Below are 11,991 nucleotides of genomic sequence, written 5' to 3'. Positions count from 1 at the left end.
TAGGACAACCTTCAAACTTGTGAGTACCGGGACTCCCCCATTGGAAAAAGACACTGCAGTGAGGTATGCTTATTTTATTCTATCATCTGTAGCGATAACAGGAGAACTTAGAGGCGGAGGTTAATTTTATATTTGCTCTCTTGGCACATTTAGCACCCATGACTGTATGATACCGTTGGCGTTCGGGTATATTGGAGCACACTGGTTGATTGACTGCTGAGCAGCCATTCAAGATGTTTGCAGCCTCTTAACAACCGCAGCCATGTCCAGGAAATGTGACACTGCAGTATAAGAGCATGTCCAGACACCATTACAGACAGTAGACAGAGCTAGGGAGAGGTTGCTGTCTTCATAGGGTCGTCAGACAGGCAGGGATTTCTCTAACTATTGCCATTTTCAGGGCACTTAGGAGGTGAGAGAAAGCAGCTGTGATGCAAATCTTAAATAATTGCTCTTTGTAGGGTACTATGAAGAACTGCATTAAGCTGCTGATAAGCTGCTGTAGTGCAAGGCTAGACCTGTATTTGCATCAGTTTTAACACAGTGTTAACAGGGTTAGCTTTGGACCTATTTGTGTCAGTGTCACCTCACACTACCAGTCTTTTAAGTATTTGCATCAACGTTAACTTACACTACCAGTCTTAGACCTATTTACATCAGTGTTCTCCTATACTACCAGTGTTGGACCTGCAGAAGTGTTTCTTCATCCTACTAGTTTTAAAAGTATTTGTGACAGTGTTATCAGTAAGTTACCAGTCCGGGACCTATTTGAGTCAGTGTTAACTTACACTTCCAGTGATGGATCTACTTAAATTAGTGTTACCTCACACTACCAGTTTTAAAAATATTTGCGTCCGTGTTCTCCTATACTAACAGTTTTGGACCTATTTGTGCCGGTGTTAGCTCACACTATTAGTTGTAGAAGTAATTGTGTCAGTGTTACTTCTAAAATTTGAACTGTAAATTAACAATGACACAAATACTTCTAAAATTTGAAGTGTAAATTATTTGTGTCAGTATTAATGCACAACTACTATTCGTAGACCTATTCACATCATTGTTAACTACCACCACTGGTCTTGGACCTATTTGCATTAATGTTAACTTACACTACCAGTGTTAGACTTAAGTGTCAGTCTTACCTCTTATTACCAGTCTTAAAAGTATTTGCATTATTAACTACCTCTTCCAGTCTTAGACTATTTAGTATTTCAATATTACCTCACCCAACAAGTGATGTATGCCCTACAGGGCAGCCCATAGTAGAAATGCCTTCATCAAGCAGGCGCTGCTGACACACTACAACCACATGAGGTCCCACATTGTCATGCATCAGAAGCAACCAGGCCCAAATGCACTTGCCTTTGGTCTCATAATTGCTCTAATCCCAACTTGGTACCTAATGGATATGTAAAGATTCATCTAGCTACAGGGTTGTGAGTCCATCCAAAGAAATTCCTCCCCACATCATTACTGACCCAATGCCAAACTGGTCATGCTGGGGGAATGTTTTGAGTGGCAGAACATTGTCCACAGTGTCTTCAGACTTTTTCACGTTTGTCACATGTGCTCATTGTGAAAGAATAGCACAGTGAGCCATTGTTGAATCTGCCAATCTTGGTGTTCTTTGGAAATTCCAATTACCCTGCAAAGTGTTTGACTGTAAATACAACACTGACTTATGGATATAAGGCCCTCATAGCACCCACATATAGTCTGCTTCTGACAGTAAAAAGTACAAAGTGGTCCTGCTTAGGCTTGTTGCCTTCCTTTGGCCCTCACCGCATTGTTTGGTGTACTGGACCAGGGCCACATCTGTCATCTGAGACAAAATGAAAATATCAGTGCAAGAGACAGATGGAGGAGCTCTGATGGGGATGGCAATAAAGAGGTGGAGGGGCCTGCAACCTGCCAACTGGCAGGGGGAAATAATTTATGGCAGGGAAAATAATTTTTAAGACATGCATACTTTTGCTTATGGGAGCTCTGCATTAGCAAAAGTCTGTGCACTCTCTATGATGTCAACAAACTGTGCCACCATCACATCATACAGAGTGAGCAGGCAGAACACAAGGACATGAATCCTGCGCTGCTGCACTTTAAGCCAAGGAATAAAAGAATCTTGAGGAAGTGCCTGAACACGGGAGAGGAGTACTGAGTTTGCTTTTTAAAATATTCTTTATTGCTGCTGCTGGACAGTACATAAATAAAGGGGGCTGCTGCTGGACATAATATTATTAACGGAGACTCCTGCAGGACATTATATTATTAAAGGAGTTGTCCAAGACCCTATTAAATAGCCCACCCGACACCATTTCCAGTGCTGTATCAGGCAATGAAATATAGGAATGAGTGTGTGTGACCGGCCACATGAAACGACCAGAAGCCATTCACAGCAAACCTTTAGTGCCCCTGTAAACAAACAGGGGCATGGACCAGAGAGACGGTGACGAGGGCAGGGATAGAGCCAATTCACTCACATGGGGCCGGCAGGGGAGAAGAGCCCTGGCCCCTGTGCAGAGCTCTCCCTGATTGGTGGTTGAGCAGCAGACAGCAGGGGTCTGTGTTCTCGCTGCTGCTCTCCACCAAACACAATCTGCTCTAAGGCTGAGGTCATCAGGGATGTGCCATACAGCAGCTCTGTGGAGGAGAAGCTCCTATCTATCATCTATCTTTCCCATATCTTCCTCTCTCTTTCTATCTCTCAATCCTAACCAAAGAAGCAAGCAGCTGATGAAAGATTATTTTTTTAAAAAATATAATCTTTCATCAATCCTGCAGTTTCTTGGAACCAGTTCTCCGGATGCTTTGATGGGGAGAAGGTAGAGGCCTTTTATGCGGCATAAAGTAGCATTATGAAGGGAATAGCAGAGGCAGCACTGCTTCTGGCTCTGTAGACCTGGTGGCCGTATGACCGCCAGGTCTGCAAGGGCTAAGCAGAGCTGCTTGGTCTAATCTGCCCCCACAGGGGGTCATTTTCCTCTGTAACTGGGGCTCTATATATGCTGGGGTCAATGACAAAATGCAAAAGTGACCAAAACAAACAGCATAAAAGCATGAGAACAAAGAAATGGCATGTGGTAACCAACTACAGAACCGTTCCTTTATAGGGGTTGTCTTGCTAATCATTTCTACCTGGTGTCTGTTCCATTACATTATATGAGGAGCAATTGATCCCCATAAGTGTTGATTTATAACAGGACACGTATAAGAAAGATTTAAAGTCTGAAACTAAATTTGGTTCGTTATACTGGAAAGAAGTTAGTCAAAAACTACTGTATGTGGCTAAACTATACAATGGACTAAAGTGAATATTGCTTAAAGAGGACCTGTCACATAAATTTATGTGCAGTAAATGGATTTAAAACGATCCGACCTCTTACCAAATAAGAGGTCGGATCATGTATCCGGCGCGCTGGCAGTTGGCGTTATTGATTACGGATGCAATGCCGCCGGGTTCTTCTACAATGTGTCCGCTGGCGGGGGCGTGCTGGGGGTTTGTCGGCACGCCTCCTAATGAATAACGCCGACTGCCAGCGCGCCGGATACACGATCCGACTTCTTATTTGGTAAGAGGTCGGATCGTTTTAAATCCATTTACTGCACATAAATTTTAAAAAAAATGGCTAGGGAGAAAGGGGCTGGGGGGAGGATTATGGGGGGCACATTTTCTCTGTGGGTTTTCCGCGGTGACAGGTCCTCTTTAAGCAGATAAATATACTTTTGATTGACTCTTTTTAAACAAGAGTGGTGAGTAAAAATATAAAAGTATCTTGACTTTGATGGAAGCAGGAAATTTCACTTTTGAATTGTAAAATAAAGCATACTATATTCTTAAAGTTACTTAAAAGTCTGTGTGTGACATATGCGAATATATACCAATAACTAGCATACATTAGAGCTTTCAATTAAGGATATGCATTAATTAATCTTTCAAATGCACGGTATTCATTCATTGGAAAGATTAATAAAATTTAAAAACTGTATACCGTATATACTCATTTCTAAGACCAGTTTTTCTGCACAATTTCTGTGCTGGAACCCCCCCCCCCTCAGCTTATATATGAGTATATAAACTTATATACTTACCCTACAGCACTCCCTGCACCCCCTGGCATTGTGGGCTGAGGCATTTCTAGGCAATCTGCCCGTCCATACATCATGATGTGGTGGTGTCACCACTTGCTGATGTCATAGTTTATGCGCAGAAAGAGCACAAAGACTTGCCTCTACCTGCAGAGGCAGGAGGATGCCAGAAAGAGCTGTGAGGAGAAGGATCTGCAGGAAGCACCATAGGGTAAATACACTGCTCAAAAAAATAAAACACCCAAATTACACATCCTAGATCTGAATGAATGAAACATTCTCATTGAATACTTTGTTCTGTACAAAGTTGAATATGCTAACAACAAAATCACCAAAAATAATCAGTGGAAATCAAATTTATTAACCAACAGAGGTCTGGATTTGGAGTCACACACAAAAAGTGAAAAAACACACTACAGGCTAATCCAACTTTGATGTAATGTCTGTAAAACAAAATGAGGCTCAGTATTGTGTGTGGCCTCTATGTGCCTGCACGAGCTCCCTACAATGCCTCGGCAACCCACAAGGGGCTCAGGTAGTGCAGCTTATCCAGAATGGCACATCAATGCAAGCTGTGGCCAGAAGGTTTACTGTGTCTGTCAGCGTAATACACAGGCTGGAGGCACTACTGGTAGAAAGTCCAGTACAGCATAAGACATGGAGAGAACCGTAGGAGGGCAACAATCCAACAGAAGGACTGCTACCTCCACCTTTGTGCAATGAGGAAAAGAAGGAGCACTGCCAGAGATCTGCAAAATTACCTCCAGCAGGCCACAAATGTGCATGTGTTTGCACAAACAGTTAGAAACTGACTCCATGCGCATGGTATGAGGGTCCGACATTCACAGATGGGGGTTGTGCTCACAGCACAGCCCAACACCAGGCAGGTTTCTTGGCATTTACTGGAGAAGACCAAGATTGGCAAATTCGACAATGGCACCCTGTGCTATTCACAGATGAAAGCAGGTTCACACTGAGCACATATGACAGATGTGACAGAGTCTGGAGACACTGTGGAGAGCAATCTGTTTCCTGCAACATCCTTCAGCATGACCAGTTTGGTAGTGGGTCAGTAATAGTGTGGGTGGCATTTCAGTGGAGAGCTGCGCAGTCCTCAATGTGATTACCGGAGGTAGCCTGACTGCCAATTAGTACCATGATGAGATCCTCAGACACATTGTGAGACCACATGCTAGTGCGGTTGGCCCTGGGTTCCTCCTAATGCAAGACAATGCTAGACCTCATGTGGCTGGAGTTTGTCAGCAGTTCCTGAAAGATGAAGACATTTAAACTATGGACCGGCCCACTTGTTCCCCAGACCTGAATCTGATTGAGCACATCTGTGACATCATGTCTTGCTCCATCCACCAACGTCATGTTGTGCCACAGACTATCCAGGAGTTGGTGGATGCTTTAGTCCAGGTGTGGAAGGAAATCCATCAGGAGACCATCCGCAACCTTATCAGGAGCATGCCAAGGCATTGTATGGAGGCAATACAGGCACGTGGAGGTCACACTCAATAATGAGCCTCATTTTCTCTTGTATTACTGATAGTACATCAAAGTTGGATGAGCCTGAAGTGTATTTTCCCCATTTAATTTTGTGGGCGACTACAATTCCAGGCCTCCATTGGTTAATAAATTTGATTTCCGTTGATGATTTTTGTTGTGATTTTGTTGTCAGCACATTCAACTTTTTACAGAACAAAGTATTCATTGAGAATATTTAATTCATTCAGATCTAGGATGTGTTTTTTGCGTATCCCCTTTATTTTTTGAGCAGTGTATATATGTTTATTATTTTTAATTAATTCTGGACATTTTGTTTTAAATGGGGCCATATTTGACATTTTATCATAAAGGGTGCATGCTAAAAATGTTATTATAAAGTGGACCATGCTGGACATTTTATTATAAAGGGGGCCACGCAAGGCATTTCACTATAAAGAGGGTCATGCTGGGCATTTTATTCTAAAGGGGGTCATGCTGGGCATTTAATAATAAAGAGGGTCATATTGGGCATTTCTTTATTGAGTAGAGGCTACTGTGAACATGTGAACGGTGATTACTGTTGGAAATTTCATTGTTGAGAGGTGACTACCTAATTTAAGAGTAGTTGCTGCATTTTCCATTCTAGGCTTACACTCGAATCAATATATTTTCCCAAGTTATTTGTGGTGAAATCAGGTACCTCCGCATATACTTGAGTCGGCTTATATTCAAGTATATATTGTAACTTTTACTTAGATGTCTATTTCCCCTTGTGAGCTACAATGAATATGACCCGCTTATAGTCAGTGAGATCACTGACATTTGATCTCTTTTTAACCTCCCAGCGATCAATAACAAAACCTTCTCCAACTAGAGCTTTCCTGACAAACTCCTCATCATATGTAAAAACATGGAACTTATCTTTACCGATTGTGTAATATGTTGCATCCAAGGCCCCAAATAATATTAGGTGTCCTCCAGGTTTTAGTAATTTTAAGAACTTCTTGAGATATCGGATGTAATCATCTTGGTCTTTGCTAATAGAATCAAGGAGTCCAGTGATGATACAATCCGCTGGTGGTAAATCTATTGGTTCTGTTATATTCTCTTTCTCCAGGTCACATTTCATAACATGTTGTAGCGCTGATCTCACTTTTCCTTCTTTATCTACTAAAAGGTCACTGAAAGAAATGGAAAAATCAAAGAAAGTCAACAATAATAGTGCATGTAGTCATTAGCAGGAGCATACATGATAAAGTGAAAAGATGAAGAATGTCAGTTTTTCACTGACCAAACCCTGATCGCACTTATTATACCATGTATAAGGCTTAGGCTATAGCTGAAACATGTAGGTTACACAGTGTAGTCTATTTAAATGGATGACTAATAAAGAACCTTGATTTTATTTAGATGTACCATGACAAGTTGATTTAATCTCATCTAAAGCCAGACGCCGCTGTGCTCTCCTACCTTCTCTCTGCTCTCCTCTCATCTAAAGCCATGGTATGTGAAACGCATTCATTCTTATACATACAGAATAATTTGGGATTTTTTTACTTTCCTTGCCAATGTTTCTTTCAGTCTAAGTAATGTACACTTTTGTTGGACAGTGCACGTTCTTCTGGGCTAAAACGGCTTGCACAGGTATGTAAATAATGTGTGCGCTGGGATTGTGGCGCTCGCGCCCCTTTTTGTGGCACAGCTGCGCTAGATTCAATGTGACAGAAATTAGGGGGCGTGCCCTCAAGGAAGCAACACATTCATGATTTCAGGAGCACGATCTTAGTGAATCGCTGCACATTGCATTACAGACGAACAATGCACAATGCATCTCAGTTTATGCTATTAAGGGCCACCATAAACTTCTAAAGAGTGTTTATTGCCCCTCCAACCATCTTAGTAAGGCACAATAGAAAATCAATGATATTGTAGTCATAATTACACAGTTTTTCCCAAATCTACAATTTTGTTCTTCTTCCAGGTCTGTTGGTTAAAAGAAGTTCCAATAGTGCCCCCCCCCCCCTACTTGTTGGCTCCAGAACCAATTGTGACAGGTAATTTTGTTTCTGATAAAAACCTGCTGCCTTTGAAGGGCCTGCAGGTTTCTGCCCACCACTACATATTGGGGTAATTGAAGTTCCTTTATAAGTACTTCACCATGTTGTGACCATTGTGCCCCTTGTGTTGGATTGTCAATGCAACCCTCTTCTCCCCCTCTTGACATACTGACCGCAACCGCAGAAGACATGGTAGCACAGGTTTCTATTATCCATTGTTTCAGATGCTGCATATCTCATATCTTTAAAGCATAGACGATTGCCTTCAGATGACTACAAAGATAAAATTCTAAGGGGGTTAGATCTGAAAACATTGGTGGCCATCCAACTGGCCCACGAAGACCAATCCACTTTCCAGGGAGCTATTAATATAAGAATGCTCGGACCTTTAGGGTCATCTGAAAATACAAGATGTAACCAAGTCCTGTAATTTTTAATTTATCATCTGACAATTAATTTAGAGGAATTAAGTTGCTTATATCGGGAGTTTGTTCAGAAACAAGTCTACAACCATCCTTCAAAATTGCTGCTAGTCTCTCATCTTTGTATAGTATAGGTAAATGTTTCATAATCAAATTTTTTATGTACTGAAATTGATTACTGTATTGTAGTACAAGTGTTAGTGGATTATTTTTATTATTTTCTCTTGGACTCATATTTTGTTGTTATGCTTGGTCACATATTTTCCTTTTTGTTGTGTTGTATGCACACTTAAGCATCCTCTTACAAATTTCTTTAGAATGATCTATTGATGGTTTTAATACATTCAGTCTCAAATTCTTTGGTCTCACTGCAATTTCTAAGGGCTAACTTCTAGAGAAATTGATTTTATTGTGTGCCGAGGGTAAACTAGTATTGTCCGAAATTTATTTTCTGTGTGTTTTACTCCCTATTGTATCCCCCGCCCAGGCCGCTCATTTAAGACCCAAAAATATCATATTGGTCTGATGGCTGGAGCGTAAACACAACAATTATGATGGATAATAGCCATGAATTTTGGCATGACATATGCATTACCTTCCCATATAATGAGAAGGTCATCAATGTATCTGCCATACCAAAAAAACTGAATCTGCAAAAGGACAATTCACAGTATAAATATAAATTTCTTCACACCAGGGCATTTTCAAGCTAGCCACCGATGGGAAAAATGTGCCCCCATTGATATTCCTTTTAATTGGAGAGAAAAATGACCCATAAAAAAGAAAATTACTATGTTTGAGCAAATACATAATAGTCTCTTTAATTTTGGATTATGCTCCTACTGCCTGTATTTATTGAGATGGTAATTAAGCCCACTTATTGCAACTTTTTGTGGTATAGATGTATATTAAGATAAAACTCACAACTAAGCCACTTAAAGTTTTTCCTGCCAATTTTTATTTTTCATGATTCTCAAAATGTCTTTGTGTTCTTTATACATCTGGGAACCATTTTGACCAATAGTTAGATCATTGCATCCAACCATTCACAGGGTTTTTCATTAAGAGATTAAGAAAATAGTGGGATTACTGGATTTCCTCCATTAAGATATTCATATTACATTTCTGTATGTCATTGGTGCCCCTGCGACCCATATCCCGGGTTGAAGGCGTACCCGAGTACCTCTGTGTGCCCCCAACTCACCTTTCCCAGCTCTGCGCTATGGTGCATGCATTCCCGTCTCCTAGGCCATGGCCAGCCGCCTGCCATGATAAATTCCAGGCCCTTCCTGTGTCCCCTGCTGGATCTTTGTGCCTCATACCCTTAGAGATATCTTGCCTGATTCCCTGTGCGATTATGCTGATTTCCCGTTGTGACCTCAACCTCGCTCCTGTGCTGCCCATCCTGACTTTCCGCTATGTCCCCGAGTCTGGCCCTTTGCTGCCTGTCTCGACCTTCTGCCTGTCCCTGACCACGACCTTGCCTTACGATTCTGTACTTCTTCTTGGCTACCAATGCAGACAAAGTCCAACCTGCTTTGCGACGGGCTCTGTTGAAAACCGGGTACCACTTAGACTCTGGTCTCATGTGTCAGCTTACGCCATCGTCCACGGTGGTACAGAGGATCCTGACAGTAAAATCCGGCCATGGATCCCACCAAGGTTCCGCAACCTGAACTGGCATATCTTACCACCGTTGTGGCTCAACAGTCTCAACAGATTGCTGTTCAAGGTCAGCAGCTTGGACAAGTCACCGCCATGTTACAGTAGTTGCTGTCTACCCAGCACCAGTGTCCAGTACCTGCGGTACCTCCCGTTACTATGTCTGTGTTGTCTACTGCTGAACCCAGGCTGCGTCTTTCTATGCCCAGCAAGTACAGTGAAGCCAAGTTATGCAGAGGCTTCATAACCCAGTGATCCTTCGATATTGAACTGATGCCTTCACAGTTCATCACAGAATGGGCAAAAGGGGCTTACGTGATCAGCCTTCTCTCTGGGAAAGCCCTGGCAAGGGCCACTCCTCTCTGGGACAGGAAAGATCTTGTCGACGCTACTCTCACCACTTTCCTCACTGAATTCCGGTCCATTTTTGAGGAACCTGTCCTGGCATCTTCTTCTGAGATTGTACTGTTGAACCTGTGTCAAGGGGACTCCTCTGTTGGAGACTACGCGGTCCAGTTCCGTACTTTAGCCTACGAGCTGGGATGGAATGAGACGGCCTTGCTTGCGACTTTTTAAAAGGAATTGTCTGGTCAGATCAAAGACGCCCTGTCTGCACGGGACCTCCCATCTACACTGAGTGATCTAATCTCTCCCCGCCTGGCTTCAGTCTTCCAAAGACCTCCAAAGCCATCTTCAGTGTCAGCTTCATAGAGGCCTATGCAGGTGGATAGAGCTTGACTGTCTTCCCAAGAACGTTCCAGATGAAGACAGGAGAACCTCGGCCTCTATTATAGCAGCCCCGAGCACTTTCTCACATCTTGTCCAGTCCATTCACAGTATCCGGGAAACACCTGCACCTAGGTTTCTTGGGAGTAATGTCCCTAGGTGAGAGCAAAGCTTCTCCACGTCTGAATGTTCCTGCTCTTCTCAGTTTTGGAACAGGCAACCCAGTTCAAGTTTCAGCCTTCCTGGACTCTGGCTCTGCAGGGAATTTTGTAGATGCTGCCTTGGTCTCCCAGCATCACTTTCCTGTAATTAGCCTAGAGAAGCCGCTGGTTCTCTTTTCCGTCAGTGGACAGATTCTCCATGACCCAGTCCAGTATTGTACTACACTCATACTTGTACTCATAGCCTACATCAAGGAGAATTTGCAGAAGGGATTCATCCGCAAGTCATCTTCCCCTGATGGTGCTTCATTCTTCTTTGAGGCCAAGAAGGATGGTACCCTCCATCCGTGTATCGATTACCGCAGTCTCATTAAAGTCACAGTGAAAAACTGCTACCCTTTGCCACTCATCACTGCACTTTTTGACCACCTAGGGGGTGCCCAGGTTTTCACCAAACTGGATCGGCCGGGGGCATATAAATAACCTCATCCGCATCCGTGAAGGCGATGAATGGAAGACAGCCTTCAATACTCATGACAGGCATTTTGAGTATCTGGTAATGCTCTTGGGACTGCGATTTCCCAGCGGTGTTGCAAGAATTGGTCAACAATATCTTCAGAGACTTGCTCTACACTTATGTCCTTGTCTACTTGGAAGATATTCTGGTATTTTCTCCTGCCTTACATTCTCATCTGATCCACGTCCAGCAAGTTCTCAGGCGCCTAAGGGCCAATCTCTTATATGCCAAGCTCGAGAAATGCTAAATTAATCAGAGTAGTCTTCCGATCCTGGGATACATAATTTCTGACAAATGACTACAGAGGGATCCTGCCAAGTTGTCTGCCGTACTTCAGTGACCTCGCCCAGTGGGACTACGTGCTTCGCAAATTATTACCGCCAATTTATTTCCCATTTTTCCTCTCTGGTATCTCCTATTGTGGCACTGACCAAGAAAAATGCTAATCCTAAACTCTGGCCTCTGACAGCTAAAGAAGCTTTCACTAAGCTGAAGTCTGCCTTTGCCTCTGCCACAGTTCTCACACGGCCTGATACGGAGATGTCATTACAGCTGGAGGTTAATGCCTCATCCTTCTCAGCCGCAGAAAAGAACTATTCCATTGGGGATTGGGAATTTCTGGCCATAAAGCTAGCTATGGAGGAATGGCCCTATCTTTTGTAGGGAGCTCATCATCCGGTCTATATCTACACTGACCACAAGATTCTCCTGTATCTTCAGACTTCCCAGTGTCTCAATCCTTGTCAGGCTAGCTGGGCCCTCTTCTTCTCTCGATTCAACTTCCGGATTCACTTCCGTCCAGCCCAGAAGAACATCAAAGCTGATTCCCTCTCTCGTGCCTCTTGTGTTGTTGGGGAATTATTGGCTCC

The 11,991-nt window shown here is 42.9% G+C and overlaps 1 protein-coding gene across 1 annotated transcript in view; it reads right to left on the bottom strand.

Moving 5' to 3' along the window:
* Positions 1–3,586: 3,586 nt before the first annotated feature.
* Positions 3,587–11,991, bottom strand: part of LOC140135196 (nicotinamide N-methyltransferase-like) — a 30,843-nt gene continuing 22,438 nt past the window's right edge. The window contains exon 3 of the mRNA XM_072156350.1: positions 3,587–6,758. Coding sequence (XP_072012451.1) covers positions 6,338–6,758 — 421 coding nt within the window. The 3' untranslated portion in view covers positions 3,587–6,337. The remainder of the gene's footprint in view (positions 6,759–11,991) is intronic.

The sequence above is a fragment of the Engystomops pustulosus genome, chromosome 6 (genome assembly GCF_040894005.1).
Source record: "Engystomops pustulosus chromosome 6, aEngPut4.maternal, whole genome shotgun sequence".
Taxonomy (NCBI): Eukaryota; Metazoa; Chordata; class Amphibia; order Anura; family Leptodactylidae; genus Engystomops; species Engystomops pustulosus.
The sequence above is the reverse complement of the archived record's forward strand: the minus strand, read 5'-3'. Positions and strand labels throughout refer to the sequence as shown.